Genomic DNA, 18,932 nt, shown 5'->3' with positions numbered 1-18,932 from the left:
AGAAGAAGAAGAAGAAGAAGAAGAAGAAGAAGAAGAAGAAGAAGAAGCTACAAATATATGATACTAGCCCATACACCAATACCTTCTGTTGAACAGCTTTGGAAGTGAGTATCTGAACTTTCCTTGTCAGAATGGGTTATTATTTATTCCCCAGTATCAGCCCATCTCCTAAATGATTTAAGATCCCTATTCAAGGGAAAGATGTTTTAGGAGCCATAAAAGTCATTGAGGATGGAATCTTCCCTCTAGTCCTGGGTGATATGACATTCTGGTCTACGCTAAATATTCACTATTACATACTATCACTTCTTCCTTTAAAAGGCACTCCACATAAGAACATATGCCTAGGAGTAAAACTGGCCAACAAACATGGACTGTGGGGTGTGGGGGGTACACATGTGATGGCACATGTAAGTGTGCATGTGTGTGTGTTGAGGGGAAGGAATTCTGTTTGTTTCTTTTTGGTTTGTTTTGGCATTTTTGTATCTCATTGGTTTTTAGTTTGTTAATTTTGATATTTTATTTTGCTTTGGGGGAGAAAAAGGAAGTGGAAAAATTAAGAATAGTATGATGTTGGGGGGAGGTAAAGAAGAGGGAAGGATCTGGGAGAAGTTAGGGAAAAATAAATATGATCAAAGTGTATTGTAAGGTAGTACTCACATAACAATATTATTACCAGTAAAGTGCTCCTACCACTGTTTCCTTTAACTATTTTAAGTGCTTTATCTTCATTTTTATGTTCCAAAATCACTGTATTATGAATTTTTTAATTTAAATTTTTTACTGAAAATAGATTCTTTTCTCAGAAAATATATCCTAATTACAATTTCTCCTTTCTCTGCTCCCAGTTCCTCACCCATTTTCTTCCCACCCAGTTGGACTCCCTTCCTGCATCACATTAGAAAAGAACATGCTTCTAAAATATGGCTGAGAAGCACCTAAAAAAGTGTTCGGCATCCTTAGTCATTGGGGAAATGCAAATCAAACAGCCTTGAGATTCCACCTCACACCAGTCAGAATGGCTAAGATCAAAAACTCAGGTGATAGTAGATGCTGGCGAGGTTGTGGAGAAAGAAGAACACTCCTCCATTGTTGGTGGGATTTCAAGCTGGTACAACTACTCTGGAAATCAGTCTGGCAGTTCCTCAGAAAACTGGACATAGTACTACCAAAAGACCCAGCTATACCACTACTGGGCATATACCCAGAAGATGCTGCAACATATAAGAAGGACATATGCTCCACTGTGTTCATAGCAGCCTTATTTATAATAGTCAGAAGCTGGAAACAACCCAGATGCCCTTCAACAGAGGAATCGATACAGAAAATGTAGTACATTTACACAATGGAGTACTACTCAGCTTTTAAAAACAATGACTTCATGAAATTCGCAGACAAATGGATAGAACCTGAAAATATCATCTAGAGTGAGGTAACTCAATCACAAAAGAACATACACAGTATACACTCACTGATAAGTTGATATTAGCCCAAAAGTTCAGAATACCCAAGATTCAATTCACAGACTATATGTAGCCCAAGAAGAAGGAAGACCAAAGTGTGGATGCTCCAGTGCTTCTTAGAAGGGGGAACAAAATACTCACAGAAGGAAATACGGAGATAAAGAATGGAGCAGAGGCTGAAGGAAAGGCCATCCAGAGACTGCCCCACCTGGGGATCCATCCCCTACACAGTCACCAAACCAGGACACTATTATGGATGCCAGGAAGTGCTTGCTGATATGGCTATCTCCTGAGAGGCTCTGCCAGAGCCTAACAAATACAAAGACAGATGCTTGCAGCCAACCACTGGACTGGGCGTGGGGGTACCAAATGTAGGAGTTGGAAAAGGGACTGAAGGAGCTGAAGGGGTTTGCAGCCCCATGGGGGAGCATCAGTGTCAATCGGCCAGACCCTCAGTAGTTCCCGGGGCCTGGTCCACCAACCAAACAGTACACATGGAGGGACCCATGGCTCCAACTGCATATGTGGCAGATGAGGGCCTTGTTGGAAGTCAGTGGGAGGAGCAGTCCTTGAGCCTAAGGGTGTTCTATGCCCCAGTGTAGGGGAATGCCAGGGTGGGAAGACAGGAGTGGGTGGGTGGGTGGGGGAGCACCCTCATAGAGGCAGGGAGAGGTGGGATAGGATAGGGGGTTTCTGAAGGGGAGACCTGGAGAGGGGAAAACAATTGAAATGTAAATAAAGAAAATATCCAATAAAACACGAAAAAGAGGAAAAGAAAAAGGAAAGGTGTTCCCTAACAGTCCTAGGCCAGACATCATGGGCCATGGCTTTCATCTTATGTTCCATTCCACATCCTACAGAGAGGGAAGCTTTCTGCTTCAGTTTAGTAGTATATACATTCACTCTCTTTCGGGGTCAAAAGGATTAAAGAATCTGGGGGAAAGAAAAAATATAGACAATTAAACAATTAAAATAAAGAGAGTTCTGTTGTCTGACACCAAACACCAAGTTACTGGAATGAAATTGGCTTCTTGGTTCTGCTTCTTACAAACAAGGGGGAGGGGGGGGCTATAGGATTTTAGTTAATCTTACTGAATATCTGATTCCTCAGCACAAAACAGGAACAGATACCACTTCCTGCTTGACAACCAACAAATACAAGATATCTCAAAATTCAGATAGCACATGGAGCATCTGATCAGTCAAACACCATGCTTATGTTCTTACTGAACATCTAATCAATCCCCCAAACAGTAAGGATATAAATATCTTTAACTTTTATCTACCAATTCAACTTACCATAGTTTGTGCTAAACCAAGAGTTCCCCACATTACCATGCCAGAAGCACCCAGAGCAACTGTTTCACCAATTGTATTTACAAGATCATCCTGGAAAAATATGACAGGAAGAGTTAGTCCCTGTGGATGAAGTAAAAGTACTATACACTCAACAAAGCTAAATATGATGATCCAACAACATTTTAAATAGGTCTCTACTCTTTATACACTCTTTACACATTTTGTTACTGTTTTAAAAACAGACTGTTAATTACTCTCATTACTTCTCCTTACAAGAGAACTCGTCTATCAAATAGAAAAAAAAAAAGAGAAGCAGAGTTAAAGTACAGCCCATACCACATAAAATTCTCTATAGACACTAACATCTCATATGAGTAAAATCAGAATTCAAATGCTGGGCTGGGAGGATAGATTGAATGGTAAAGTAGATGCTGTGCTAACATGAAGTTATAAGTTCCACCCCTAAGACCCATGCTATAAAAAGGAACTGTGTGTGGTGCTGCAAACTTGTAAGCTTGCAAACACAGTGCTTGGGAGGTGGGCAGGCAAGTCTCCCCCAGACTCACTGGCCAGGAATACTAACCCAATGGGCACACTTTAGGTCCTAGCAAGAGGGTCTAATTAAGAAAAAAGATACCTGAGGTGAGTGAACCCTTACCCACACCAAGAATTCTACTTTTAATTTTAAACGATTTAAAAGTGCTCTCATTTTTTTGCCTACATTACAAACATCTCTTTCTTCATGTATATATTCATAAACAATAGAAACTAAATTTCATCCTTTAAAAACATAAAAGTCCACTCAACAAAGTTTGTAAAGATGATCTTAGCTGCCATGCCTTGACTTACTTACCTGATTCAGATATTGGAAAGTTAGGTCAGTAAAGACAACGCGAAAATATACAAACATAGGAAGTGGATTGTGAGGGTCTTTTACTTTAGACACTCGAATGGCTTCTTGTACCCGGTTTCTGACGTAGAGCGCTGCACGTGGAGATGACTTCAAGCTACTCTTCAAATAGATGGATGGGTACAGGGCTGTGCTTTCCATCCATATCCAGAAAAGAGCATCGTTTCTTTTCTTCTCTATATCAGGGCAATATCCTTTGTAATCAGGGTCTTGAAATTTATTGTTATAACAATCAGGAAAAAGATAAAAACCCCATAAATGATTTGGCCGAAGTGACTTCCCCAATATTAAAGTCTCTTCCATAAAATGTCTTGCTGCCTCTTCAAATTCTTTTTTGGCCCTCTTGATGGCTTCTGTGAAATTAAGTTGTGTATTTTGTTGCTGGACTAACTCAATAGACTTATTCCTGTAAATATCCTTGGGTTTCCAGTTTCTTGACCAGGTAGGCCGCCAGTCTTCCCAATCAATGATAGCCAAGCCCACATTGTCTATTGGCATGTAATGCTGGATGTCATTCTTAGCTACTTCCAAATGCTTTTTTAGAGACCCCAACTGGGGTAGCCCTCCATGAAAAATTAATAATGTTTCATCTATGTGAGGATAGAGACCCAGGCGATCACTATAAAATATTGTGACAGGTTGACCCGTGGCAGTTTTTCTGGGGCTTCCCACTAAAGAGAACAGACTAAGATCTAGTGGCTGATTAAACCTTGTGAGACAAGACTCAGTTGGGGCATTCCAGGCCCAGAGGAAAGGCACATTAGGGATAAGTGGGGGCGCCCTAAAATCTACCGTCAAGCAACATGGAATCAGAAGGAAGACTACTAGTGTCTGGGTTAGTCCATTAGACTCAAGAAGGCTCCCAAAAAAGGAGTGTTTAAAATGCAACACTCGCATTGCAGAGAATTAATTAGTATCCAAGTACTTATTTCTTCTTATGCACTTTGGTCTCTCAAATATTTGGTGCAAAAGGTGAGAAAGATACTGATATGAGATCACTGTGAAAGATGAAAGTTTGATGACTGCTTTACATTGAACTATTCTTCTTCTTACTTCATATTTCAGGAATGTTTTGTGACAAGTTGTATAATCTATAACTAAAAAAAAAAAAATACAGAATTTATTACAGCCAGATTGGAAGCTTTACGAAGTCCTCGATGTCGTTTACAGGCACTTTAATTCAATTTCACAAGATAGAACCTCGTACTGTGTTTAAATCAGTAAGATTTTTTCTTTTATATATGATACAAATTCTGTAACAGTTAAATCACGTCTGATCCCATAGATAACTAAATGTAACTGCTTTCTTTTTCCTTTTTATATCCATCAGATGCCTTCGCAAAAACAAGTTTAAAAAAATAAGTTCTCAGTTATCAGTGTTGTAAGCCCACTCTTGTCATATACGCCAAATTTTGAAAACAACTTCTCACACAACTGAAAATGTTTGCCTTCTAATGATTCGTTTGCATGTGTAACTGTGAGGATGATATTGGGAACTAAACCTAAGGTCTTACACATGGTAAGCAAACACTGTTACTGCTAAATTAATGCCATTCCCAGTCGATGTTTGTTTGAATAAGGCTTTATTAAGTTCCTCTTGCTGACCTGGAATGGTGGATCATTCTTTCTCACCCTCCTAAGCAGATGGCATTATGGCCCTGTGCCACTATTCTGGATCACTTTTTTTTTTTTCATTTTATTCACCTGTACTTGTTTTCTTAACAGCAGCAAGGGAGAAAACAAAAGTCGGTTTTGATGTAGGTAGTAAGTTTAAGAACCCCTTAGAACATTGCCGAACCAAATCTTACATCAATGTCCACTTGTTGTTAAAATAGCAAGCTACTTTATGTCTTTACAAAAGGAATTGATTCTAATCTACGTTATTAAAAGCAAGAAATGAATTTTGAACATTAAATAGGGTTATATAAGGAAATTTGTATTTTTATTCGTAGGTAAACTGAAGACATTACTAGTAATTTGTCACATAACAAATGAGTCTGAGCCAAAAACCAAGAGATTAAGTTGCATGTATTCCAGTATTTAGTATTTGGAAAACTTACCACTTCTAACACATATTTAAACGTTTTTGTTTTAGGAGGAAAAAACAGCTTTCATATAGTTATGTTGCTAGTATTCGTCTATGGGACATAGAGTGATCATTATATGCTTCTTGGTAGGAATGCTGTTCTTATCATAGCAAACTATCCACTCATCCTCATTGTTGAAAACAACCTCAAAAAAATAGTCAAATAAAGGGAAATCTTAACTTCATTAGTCTCATGTTTTACACATGTTTAGAACAGGTAAAGTCTGTTAAACTCTGTCAGGTCTCCCTATGTAAGACGTAGATAATCTTAATGTAAAGCAAAGGAACAAAGTAATTCATACCGAGTGTTAACATCAACGACTGAATGACATTAGGTGGGAGAAAGAAATTGAATAAACACTTAGAACTCTAGAAACACCAAAATGAAACAGACATGAGCATTATCCATTGAAAGACATTTAGGTTGCTTCCATTTCCCGCCTACTGTTAATAGGGTGGCTTGTAAGATTGTTGAACAAATATCTGTGAAATAGGCTGTCAAATCCCTTGGTCATATCCCAAGGACTGATGTAGCTGAGCCATATGGTTGATTTAGTTTTTGATTTTTCTTCTAGATCTTCTATACTGAACTTTGTAAGATTCTCTGTACTGATTTTCAGAGTAGGTGAACTGAATTGCATCCCTAACAACAGTGAATGAGAGTTCCTCTTTTCCCACAATCTCCAAACCTGCATTTATTGTCTGTTATTGACCATAGCTATCCTGACTGAGATGAAATAAAATCATAGACATTTTAATTTGTATTTTCCTAGCTACTAAGGATAATGAGCGCTTCTTGAGGTACTTTTTCCATTTTTATTTCTTCTATTGAGAACTTTGTTTAAATCTCTAGCCCACATTTTAATTGGGTTATTTGTTTCCTTGATTCATTGGTTTTGGATATTTTAGATAGTAATTCTCTGTCAGATTGTTGCTATTATAAATTCTCTCTCTGTGAGTTTATTCTTTACTCTATTGTTTTACTAGCTTTACAGAAGCTTTTCGGTTTTATGAGTTCCAATGCGTAGAATGTTGGCCTTAATTCTTTGCTAAATGGAGTCCTTCACAGAAAGTCTTTCTCTACTCCTGTATCTTGTGATGTATAGTCTATGTTTTCTTCTAACAGATTTAGATCTCAATTCAAATTGAGGTCTTTGATCCACTTGGAATTAACTTTAGTGCAGGGAGCTTGACCTCGGTCACCTGCAGTTCCAAGCTTCAAATTCTTGGTTGTAAGTATATCACATGGGATAACCAGAAAATAAGTAAGAAAGTATAAAGGGACCAAAGTAGAGAGGGTGACTGGGAGGGGAATAGCAGAATGTAAGTGACCTGAAGTGGGAAATTGAATAAGAGAGACAGAAGTCCAACTGGAGAATAAGGAAGATGATCAATACAAAAGAAGACTGGGCAGACAAGTAAAACCAAGGTTGTTTATAAAGCCTCAAGGAATCATTTTATATCTACCAGTACCAGATGTGAGAAATGTCCTTTTGAAGGTTTGATCAAATTAGTCCAAGTGACTCTAAAAACAGTACATGTTATAGATGTAGCTCTATGTTGCCACTCATGAGTTGAAGTTGGTCCCTAATGCTGAAGACACTACATACTTAGGGTATAGGACTCAAATGACTTGAGCTGTATCTGACCTGAAAGCCTCTTTCATATGGTCTATCTTCATGGTTCCAGAAAATATTATGCAAGCTGCCAAGAGAAGAAAGCAATTAACATTCCTATTCAGTTGCACACTTGTGAAACATGGCAATTATGAGTATGGTAAAATATATACAATGGTACAATAAGTGGCACTCATATGCCAGTGCCAACCTACAGCTGTCTCATTGGATTTAAGATATATTCAATAGGAGGGAAATCATAACTGGTATGGGAAACTGAACCAGCTTTCCCAGGGCTTGTGAGGACCTTATGAACCTTAGAAGAACCTACTACTGTCATTTTTCTAGACCAAGATAATTCTTTACTACATTCTAGATATTTTCCTTATACCCACAGATAAAGGTAGCTACCACCCTTCAGCAAAGAAGCCTCTCTGTTCAGCAAATGGAAATTGTCACAAGCAACCACATCTGGACTCAATGCAGAGGTCAACTGATTGTGGACAGTTAAACCCCAGTGGATACATTTGTATCATAGCTCCAACATTCCTCCTGCTCAAAGATCATTATGGAAGAGAGGCCATAAAGATCACAAGAGCCAATATATGGCTCTTGGATACCAGAAAGTCTGGTGTTAAAAAAATCTTTCCTAGACTAGACTGGAACACTGATAATATCAATGGATGTGTTTGCAAGGAAGAGAAAAATTTTGCAGTGTCAGACCTTTACACAAAGAACTACAGGATTTTGACTGCTAGGAGAAGGAAAATTACATTCTCTCATGCATTAGTTCCCTTATTAGTTATTCAATGCAAAGTGATCAACCTTGAAGCCACCAAACAATCAAACAACTGGATCACTAGGTTGGACTCATATACATGTACATACACATACACACACACACACACACACGCACATACATATATATGATACATATTAAAGAAATACATATAAGATGTATTAAATATATTTAAAATAATATAGGCTTATAAATTCTTTAAAGAATATATTAATGAATATATATAACATATTAAATATAAACATAAATATGTAATATTAAAGAATTATTTATAATTATATACACATACACACATGAAGCTCCCATTTATACTTAGAGGCTACCATATATAAAAAATGGCTACCAAAAACTTAAGAGTAGGGTTCATGGGAGGACTTTGAGGAAGAGTAGGTGGGATGGCTGGAGGAAGGAAAGGGAACAAATAAAGTAATTCTATTTCAATTAGAAATACATTTTCAAAGTAAAATTAAGTTTTAAAAGCTTAACTACTTAATTCCAGGTAACAAATGGCCTTATGTTTCCTATCAACTAGGTAGAACATGACCACTTGGGGAAAAAGAAAGAAGCAAAACTCAAAATACCTCAAATTCTGAAAATATTTTAAAGACCAACATGAAACCACAAGTGGGAAATTCTACACCTTAAAATGTATTTCATGAAATAAAACATTTTTAAGTATTGTATAAAGTTTGCCTTCAACTAGGTACATATACAATAACAAAATTTCATGTTTCTTTGGTCCCTTTCCCAAGATATATTCCTGTGTATATTCAAATATCCTAAAACTATAAAGTTTGAGATCTGAAGACCTTCCAGTTCCATGTATTTCAGTTAAGGGATGTGTCACCTGTACTCTACTATAGTTGGCTCCTAAGTGTCTTCTTGTTCATTCTATGAGTGATTTTCTCAATAATCCCCAAGCCCCAGTGGGACAGTCACCTTGTTCTCTACATCCATCCACTCCACCACTCACAGCTGTGAAGTGGGCTGGTGTCAGTGTCTTCTCAAGTAGTGACAGGTCGATTACGTGCCCTACAAATTGTTTTCTTTCAAAATAATTTAGAAGCATAAAAATGGAATGCACTTTAAAACCTAGTTAGATTAAACTCTCATTCTTGCTGTAAAGAAATCAGTTGAATACATGCTTGCTTATTAAATTCTTTAAGTCAGGCATCATTTGTCTGAGAAATTCCAAAATTATCTTGTAATAAAATTATAAAGCCATGTATATATACCTACCAATGTAGTATTTGTCACTATGTATTCAAAACTCTCTAATATAATACACTATATACAGTCACTTCAAGTCACTGTGACAGTTTAAAACTACGTTGCATCTTGATGGAAGTTATGCAGATATGAGAACCCATTACACCTATAATGAAGTAACAGATAAAGATGTTGCATTAAATCAGGGGTTCTTACCCTGTGGAACTGAATGAGCCTTTTACAGGGGTCACCTAAGACCATTGGACACACAAGCATTTACATTATAATAACTAGCAGTAACATAATTAAAGTTATGAAGTAGCAATGAAAATTTTCATGATTGAGAGTCAGCAAACTATGAGTAACTATATTAAAGGGTCACTCACAGCATTACTAAGGTTCAGAACTGCTGCCTCAAATACTTGTTAATTAAAGTAAAATACACCACTACAAGGTTTGCTACACAAAGACATGTTAAGTACATGATTAAGGAATTAAATTTCAGATCTATAAATGCTCATTTTTTTCTGACCATCTAAATATTTTAAAGCTAATCTTGAATCGAACTATCATATAATTTTTCAAATAAGGAGAGAAAGTAAAATAAAATGTAAAGGTAAAACGGAATCTTTGAGAGCCTATTTGAAATAGCTCCTTGCATTCACTAAGGAAAGAAAAATTATCAAAAAGCTTCCCACTTTGTTCACCGGGATGTTGATCAGAGATTTTGTGTTATTTTCTGGCAGAGGAATTGGTTATTGCTTTTTGTTTTTGTTTGTTTGTTTGTTTGTTTGTTTAAATTGTATATTATGTATATGAAAAATGTATAAGATATTAAGAGAAAGCAGATGTTGAGATCAGAAGAGAGCTGAGACCGGAGAGACCAAACAAGAGGGAGCAAATTCCTCGCATTGATTTCCATTGTTATCACAACAAATGCTTTGTTTCCTAGCGATTGCTCTGTTGTAGTACACAATTAAATATTCAGAAAACACAGACATAATAAAGAAATAGAAACTATCACACTACAGTGTGGTGGTGTTCTTCATCCACGTAACCACCATCTCAAAGCCATTAGGAAACTTAGCGACCTTACTCGCTTTGCCATTAAAATGATAAATTTTAAAGCTAAACTGTTATGAACTATAAACAGAGACGTTTCAGAAATATTAGCAAGTATTGAGTTATACACGAGGATGTTTCTGATGATAAAAAGAGACTAGGGTTGGTGGGCATAGAAAGAACATGAGGGCTGAGGCCATTCATAGGTCCTGCCCTCATTCTCTAGGGCTATAGAGTTCCAAGAACACCTGTACATGATAAAGGCACAGTCATGGGATTGAACAAACAGATCCTAGACTTTGGAAGCTTCGCAGCATCAGAGGCAGTTTTTACTGAATGTGACTCATACCCATAAATATCAAAAGACTCATTCTTTAAAATGAAAAAAACAAAAATAAAAATCCATGTAAAGTAGACTCCAGTATTTTGTTCTTATATGCAAATGACACCAGGTACAGAGTACTAAAACAGTCTTTATTTCAACACAAAGATAGATACCTACCTCCAGTCAAGCATTATAGAGATTCTAAACTAAGTTTCTGGCCAGTTAATTAAAAAAAAAAAAAAGATTAAAAGATAAGAAAGATGGCTCTAATAGAAGACCCAAGTTCAGTTGCCAGCACTATTGTTGTGTGGTTCACAACTGCCTTTAACTTCAAGTTCAAGGGATAAAATACTCTCTTCTGACATCCATGAACACTGCACTCGTGTGTAGACATACACACACACACACACACAAATGTTTGTGTACATTCATGCATACACACATAATTCAAAAATAATTTTTAAGATAAGCATAAAATAAAAGCAGAAAAAGTGCAAACTTTTCTGAAAGCAAGCATATTACCTAACAACTTTTTCTTGGACCATATTTTATAGATAATTTGGCCAAAATACACAAACTTGATTCAACAGGAAAAGTTAGTATAATGTTACATTTCTACTGTCTTCTCTATTTGACTTCTTATCCTTCGTCCTCATTTGCGGTACCTTGTACCTTTGACTTAACCTTCTCAACATTGTCCCAAGTATGTTTTGAAAGTCTGGAGATCCTCAAAAAAACAAAGCCCAAAATGTTGTACTACTATGGACAACTAGATGGCAGAAGCTCTACTCACACAACTAAAGGCATTACAGGAAAAAAAAATGTGGCAATTACAGACACAGAACTTGATAATCATTCTCCCCAAACCACAACTGCCTTTTCTCTATTAGAACACAGTATAGAAAAAAGAGTAGGCAACTTACTACTGAAATAAGTGAGTTTTCCTCTAGTGTCTCTGTGGGTCAGAAGTGCTTCCAGTCTATTGGTTATGTGGTAAGGTTAAGGCAGCCCTTTGACCAAAGAAGGAATGTTTTGCAATGTTTCTTTATGATATGGCAGAAAGACCAGTATTTCTGTGTGTGGCATGTGAGTCGATGTTTGTGTTTGGTGGCAGGGAAGGCTAGCAAGAATGGTACATTAACAAAAGAATGTTGTAATTTTTATTATTAGTGTTTGAAATGAGTTCCAGGGTCCAGTGGTAAAGGCAGCTCCCATTGGCTGTCTTTTTGACTTGCTAAGCATCTTAGGTTACTGACAGATAAATGTCTACATTTTATCACAGTGAACCTTTAAAAAAAAATCAGCATTTACTGTGTAAGCAAACGTAATTTCTCTTTTAGAGTATTAGAATTAATGTTTTCAAAATGTCAAGCAAAGTAGTGCTTGGCTTGTTGTTATTGGAAAAGAATAGTATTTTGGATCACTTTCCTTTCATTGAGGTTGTGCCATAATAGATAGCAGTGGCCAGGGACATGTGCTGAGAATTCCAGGACAAAATGCTATTACACATAGGAACACTGTCTTTATATAATCAGCCTTCACGATAAATTTTCCACTCAAATTCTCACTTCTCACCTGGTGAGATGCTGCAAATGGACTCTGAGGAGAGAGGTAACCTTCCCTTCCCGTGTCTGTAGACTATTTCCTGTCTTTCACTTGCACCAAATAACTCTTCCTTTTCTCTCATCTCAACGGTTCCCACCTCATATCAAAGCACATTTTCATATTTTGCTTGAAATTGTAATCGCTATGCTGAAATTAGTCCATTGTGGGCCATTACAATGAAAGATTATAGCTTGGGGCCTAGAGAGACGTTTCAACAGTTAAAAGCACATCCTACACCCCTGAAACGCCTGATTTCAGTTCTGAGCACTGCGTGGTTACTCAGGGCCAGCTGTCCACAGGCTCCCACACCCTCTTCTGGATTTCACAGGCACCCACACATGTGTTGCATCCATCCACAAACACACATATATACATGCAAATAAATGTTTAAAATTATAGACTCGGTAAGAATAACAAGAGAACTTGATTTTATATAATGGAATTCCAAGATTAAGGTGCAAGCCACTCTCAAATGCTAGTAGGAACAAGCAAGCTCCCTGTGGCCTGGCTTATATGGTGGTAATCATCCCATCTATGAGAGCTCTGATTTCATAGTCATCACTTAACAAATGGCAACCACATCTGAATATCCTTGAGGGTTATGTTTCAGCAGATACATGCATACATACATACATACATATGTACATGTATGCGTACATACATACATATGTACATACATACATACATACATACATACATACATTTATATGTATATATGAGGGTGGGATATAAGCTATCATACCAACATCTTCAACATTAAATAGATTTAAATTTACATAAGCAATATTATTTCCTTAATATTTCCTAAGGTCATAGACATAAATGTGCTTCTTAAAAGTCACAAACTTAGAAGAGACCTTATAGAACAACTGTACTAACCCAATCCTATATTTAAATAATTGTCCCAACTGCCAACATTTCCTATCACTAATGGTGTGCTGTGACCCAGTATTAGAATGCTTGTGCCATGAAATGAAACTAGAAGCACTTACTGGTGATGCCAGTGTAGGTAAGCCTGTAGCAGGAATAGAGCAAATGCTGTTTAATATACAGAGTCATAAACATCACTGTATGTGGAAAAAGTGAGGCTGGTGAATTCCTAGGTCAAGATACAAAAGCATATTTACCAGAAATCTGAATATAGAGTAGTGACTGTCAACCTTCCTAATGCTGAGACCCTTTTAATACAGTTCCTCGTGTCGTGACCCCCAACTGTAAGATTATTTCATGGCTACTTCATAACTGTAATTTTCCTGCTGTTATGAATCATAGTGTAAATATCTGATATGCAGCATTATCTGCTACCTCAGAGGTGGGGGCTGCGACCCACAGGTTGAGAACTGCTGCTTTAGAGGTTGCAGAGCTGTTAAGGGTGACAGTAGCACACATAATCGCCATACAATACTTCAGGGTGGTGAGAAAAGAGAGAAGAACCAGCACGTTATCTAGAAAACCTCGATTTAACACTCTGGAGTTAGAGCTGTCTTGGCTGACAGCTGGGTACAGACCCATCAATTAGAATGGCATTCGCAAACTACAGGTAGCTTTGCCTGTGCTTTTGACCAACTGGCTGTACACCAAGTTTCCCACAGCCCTTTCCTCAAGTTTTGTCCTTTTTCACGAACAATTTCCAGGACACAAGGAAACAGGCTTAACAGTCAGCTATCCAAATGCTACAGAGGACAGAAGAGAGATCTGTGGAGTGAGGGGTGAGCAATCAGAGCTTCACACTCTCTCTCTGGGTAAATCTCCACCCAGAACTGTCCACATGAAACCTCCTTTGTCCCTTCTGATTTTAAGAGAGACTTCATTGCATTGGCATGATAAAAACCATTGACAAATATGTCAAAATAAGATTACACAGGTAGAGTGTGCCCTGATGCCTTCGAGCAAGGAGAGAAATTCCAAGCAAGGCCCGTTGTTCTTCAGCTACATTGTACACAATTCCAACATGCACAGTGCCAGGCAAGCAACATCTGGAAAAAAACTGAGTCTTATGACCTCTTATCAGACAACGGGAAGTCAGAGAATTTATGAACAATTCAAGGACAAGGTTCAGGGCAGTTAAAGTTTCTATGGCATGCCTTGGAGAAGAAAAAATTATTGAATCAAGGAGGAAATTGTGAATCAGGACCTATAGATGAGAACCCAATTTATATATTATAAAATTTTAGTTATATAATAATGGTTGTGTATTAAGTCCAAAATACATATTGTTAGTGTAGAATGGATTCAAATCACTTTGACAGACAAAATCTTCATAGTCCAACGCACACCTTTGAATTATAAAAGTTGTCATGTTCTAATTAATTGGTCAGAGGCAAATTACTTCCTCTCTAACTTTTTCTCTTAACAACCAGAATAAAATTCTTACCTGCCTTAATGCTTAATACTTAAGTCATGTCTGTAAATGTTGTAATACAATTAAATATTCTAGGTTAGGACCAACATTGAAATAAGACCAAATGTCACTGTTACCTTGCCCAAATATTTAACTTCATTATACTTTAAAGCTTTTCTTTGTTTAACTATAAAACATAGGTGATTGATAACTAGCACACAAGTTTCTCCGTGACAGTGCAGGAAAAAGTGTATACAAAACACTTAGGCATAGCACTTCTGGAGGGATTGAAAAACACACTGCCTTGAAGCACAATGCTTGCTATTTTACAGGAACTAAAAAGCCTTTTAAAGGACTGAGCAAAAGCACCTGAGGAATGAGCTCTCTGATGTCCCCTGGAGTTGATGCTTCTCACATGCTAACAGACAGGCTTTCTGGCTGCCCCAGGAGATAATACTTTTCATGTGCTGAGTACCCTCCCCTGTACATAGAAGAGAAGAAAATCCTATAACTGGGGGCTGCAAGCAGAAACTAAAATGAATTTGTGCAATCCAACCTTTGGTATGTCCTTGTCAGCTAGATTTCCCCACATATATCCCAGGCAACTCCCTTAAATTACCCCCTCTAGAAGCTTTTTCTATGTCTTGATAGTTTTTCTTTTTCTTTTTTTTCTTTTTTGTTGTTGTTTAAGGTATATATATTAAGATCTTGGCTGCAGTTTTTTCCTTGAACTCTTCCTGTGCACATAAAAATTGTAAATTAATTTTGTTTGTTTTGCTCTTCTTTCCTTACTAGTTCAATGTATTAGCCCAAGTCACAGAACTTCGGAGAAATGTGATTTCATCAGGTTGGATCACCATTGCTCAGAGTATCCTGCTACTCCTAAAGCTCTAGCTGACGTCTTATTAAAGACATCCGTGTCAGCCAATGGCAAGAAATTTTTATATAAGTCTCACAAATATCTGCCTATGAAGTGTGGACAGTAAAATGAAATCTGTCACTGGAACATGCTCACTGGGCAACAAGGAAATTGCACCAATTCATTATTCCATACAGGATTTTGGAGTCTTTCGTGCTCATACTGGTGTTTGAAACCTAGGGAGTTTTAAGTTTTCTGATAGCCCTATTATAAATGGGCATGCAATGCTAATGTTTCAACTTGATTCCTTTTCTTTCTAAAAAATCACAATTTATCCACCATCAAGCCTGTACCTGGGAAAATGAAAAGTCTTAAAAATAAAAGAACTGACAAAGTTGTTGTTGTAGGCAGCTGGAAATTGACCCCTTGCTTCCTTTCTCAACCCAGTTTACAAGCTTACTTTTCCTGATTAGTATTACTTACATTCAAGGATACCTGTGGGGGAAAAATACATAAGATTTGTCGAACAATTGGCAGATGGTTCATACCTTTGGCCAGAAAATCATCTTGTCATCTATTTGATTTGACTCATTTGTCTGCACTTATGTCTCACTGGATAAGACACATGTATAAGAAGGTGAGAATTAAGGAACTGAAACATAACTGATTCCGCTCCAGTATTCACTTTCTGGCCAAATTTGTTGCTGTTTTACTAACTGTAAATATAATAAACTTTCAGAAGGAAACCATTCTGTCCTTAGGAAGTGTCAGAGTGCCCTGACATTTCACATGATCATAGATACGTCTATCTCCTGCATTCAGCTACTCACACTGTTAAATTATTCCCTGCATGCTCAGTGGATGAACTGAATGTAATCCAAGTATTCATGCTGACTCTATGAGAGTGGCAAAGATAGTAGTAATCGACTATTCCTGACCTTGACATTCTGTTACAGAGTGACTTTGACTAAGAAACTCATTTTTTATCACAAGTAAGCTATTTGTTCACAATAACTATTTTATACTCAAAATAATTTTATAACTGATTGATGAGGTTTGGTCCTACAGTCTATTGTAATGCTGAGTGTGGGCCCCTAAGACCTAGATTCTGCACATAGACCCAAGTGACCCTGACCCCCAAGTTATTTCTGATTGGTAAATAAAGATACCCATAGCCAATAGGTAGGAAGAAGAGACATCTGTGGGGTTTAGGTATCCTGGGCTTGGAGTTAGAGAAGGACCATGAGGAGAAGAAGGTAGATGAGGAAGGAGAAGGCGCCATGGGTTAAGTGAGACATGAAAATGTGGCCCTGAGGGCTGGCCAATTGGATTTAAGAGGAACACAGAAGACACAAAGTACGTAATAACTTAAGGTTATCAATAGGAAAGTAGATTCTAATAGCATAGATGGCAAATATCTGCCCAGTCCTTGTACTGTTTAAGGCTTATTGTAAATATAAGGGTTATGTGTGTCTTTTATCCAGGAACTAAATAAATGATCAAAAGAAGGGTAGAAACTTCAGTTTCAGATTAAAAATTTCTACAACTGATAACATCCTTAATAATCCTGGCAAGACATACAATCAAAACTGAAAAATTCTAGAATATTTATAGGGAAGATTTTCAGTCATGAAATGAACTTAAATAACCAAAATGAGCCTTTATGAAAATAAAAACTTCTGTTATGAAGCAGAAATGCTTTGGGGGACTTTACACTTAGTGGCATCTCCAAATCTTCCATTCCCAGATTGAATGGACTTTCCAGGCACATGAGTGAACAATTAGATGCGAAGGTTTGGAAAACATAGGAACTAGCTAGTGTATTTGGGATATACTATATGTGAATAAAGTATATTCTTTCCATCACTTTCAATCAAGAAGTCAAGTAGATATCAAGAAGCTTAGGAAATACTATGCACTGTTACCTTGCTGGAAAGGACCTTATGCAGAACTCCTTACCACCTGCACTTTCATTATAGTAAAAGATACTCCTCTTACGTTCATGTGAACCATGGCCTAGCTAGACTCACCAACATACCCAGAACAGATGGAATGCTGTCTCTACAGGTGACCTCATAGAAAGGATTTCAGAGTCAGTTCATGGTCCTAGAAGCAGATGACATCACAAAGTAGACAGATTTTCCCAAGACAACACATCAAGAAACTACTTCCTTCTCTATTCTGTCTCTTTTAGACTCTCACTTGTTTGAGAAAGAAAATGTTTTTTTAATACAAATCTTCCTCTTTCTTTGTCTCTCAATCTATTCTGCTCAACCTCTGATCTTCTGTGATTGGCTTTGTTTCAAACTTATCTTTCTTATCAGCCTGGTGGTTTTCTGAAGTGAGTTACTATTTTTATACTGCCATACAACTATTGTCTAGACATTTGTCTTGTTATGTCGTCAGTCTGATTGTTGTAATGTTAATACGTAGATAGTATCAAAAATACGAACTATAGTAGTCTCTATAAATATGATCATCAAGTAAAGTCATGGGAGCAGATGGATGAAAGGATGGTATCTATGACCAGACAAGAAAAATCCCACTATCCTTCCTGTGAGATACTAATTCCTAGGAAAAACAAAAACTCCATAAAAACTTATAGACTATTTCTTACTTATGGCTGAAAAATTTCACCTTGTAGATATAACTATTCAACACAGAGGACCATGTACAGTCACTGTGAGAAAATATTGTTTTACTACGGATTATATGACACAAAGTATCTATTTTGTACATGTGAACAGAAGATACTACTGCTATCCATCCAACAATTGAGATTCTACCATTTTATTGGGCTGACATATTCAAAAGATTGAAAGATAAATTTATTGAATTTGGGGCAGTGTAGTTACATTTGCTTTTTTTCAGTGTATTTTCTCCTAATGTCCATCCTCTCCTTTGCAGAGATCTTACTACTATGTCACTAACCAGATTCTTTTTACCAGACACTAATTTAGCTTTACCTTTAAGATAGCTTACACCGATGTTTTAGACAGAGGAAATAAAGGGCTTCAGAACACTCTACCCCAGATTACATCACTTAGGTGTATTAGGTATTGTATTAGTCAGGATTCTCTATGGTCACAGAACTTATGGAATGTCTATGTATATTAAGTGAAATTATTGGAATGACTTACAGTCTGTCATCCAGCTAACTGAACAATGGGCAACTGTGAGTGAGAAGTCCAAGAACCATGTTCAGGTCCATGAGACAAGGTGTTTCAGCTGGTCTTCAGTAGTATAAGCTGGAATCCTGAAGTAGGATCTAACAGATGTGCTGGCAAGTAAGTACAAGCAGGTGAAGAACGAAGACTTCCTTTTCCCATTCTCCTTTTGGAGGCTTCCAGCAGAAGGT

The 18,932-nt window shown here is 37.1% G+C and overlaps 1 protein-coding gene across 1 annotated transcript in view; it reads right to left on the bottom strand.

Moving 5' to 3' along the window:
* The window catches only part of LOC114617126 (hyaluronidase-5), a 20,366-nt gene extending 2,752 nt beyond the window's left edge, over positions 1-17,614 (bottom strand). The window contains exons 1-3 of the mRNA XM_028762661.1: positions 17,500-17,614; positions 3,616-4,769; positions 2,763-2,852 (exon numbers count right to left, since the gene is read on the bottom strand). Of these exons, the coding sequence (XP_028618494.1) occupies positions 2,763-2,852; positions 3,616-4,569 (1,044 nt within the window). The 5' untranslated portion in view covers positions 4,570-4,769; positions 17,500-17,614. The remainder of the gene's footprint in view (positions 1-2,762; positions 2,853-3,615; positions 4,770-17,499) is intronic.
* Between the last annotated feature and the right edge of the window lie 1,318 nt (positions 17,615-18,932).

The sequence above is a fragment of the Grammomys surdaster genome, unplaced genomic scaffold, assembly GCF_004785775.1.
Source record: "Grammomys surdaster isolate TR1022 unplaced genomic scaffold, NIH_TR_1.0 134, whole genome shotgun sequence".
Taxonomy (NCBI): domain Eukaryota; kingdom Metazoa; phylum Chordata; class Mammalia; order Rodentia; family Muridae; genus Grammomys; species Grammomys surdaster.
The sequence above is the reverse complement of the archived record's forward strand: the minus strand, read 5'-3'. Positions and strand labels throughout refer to the sequence as shown.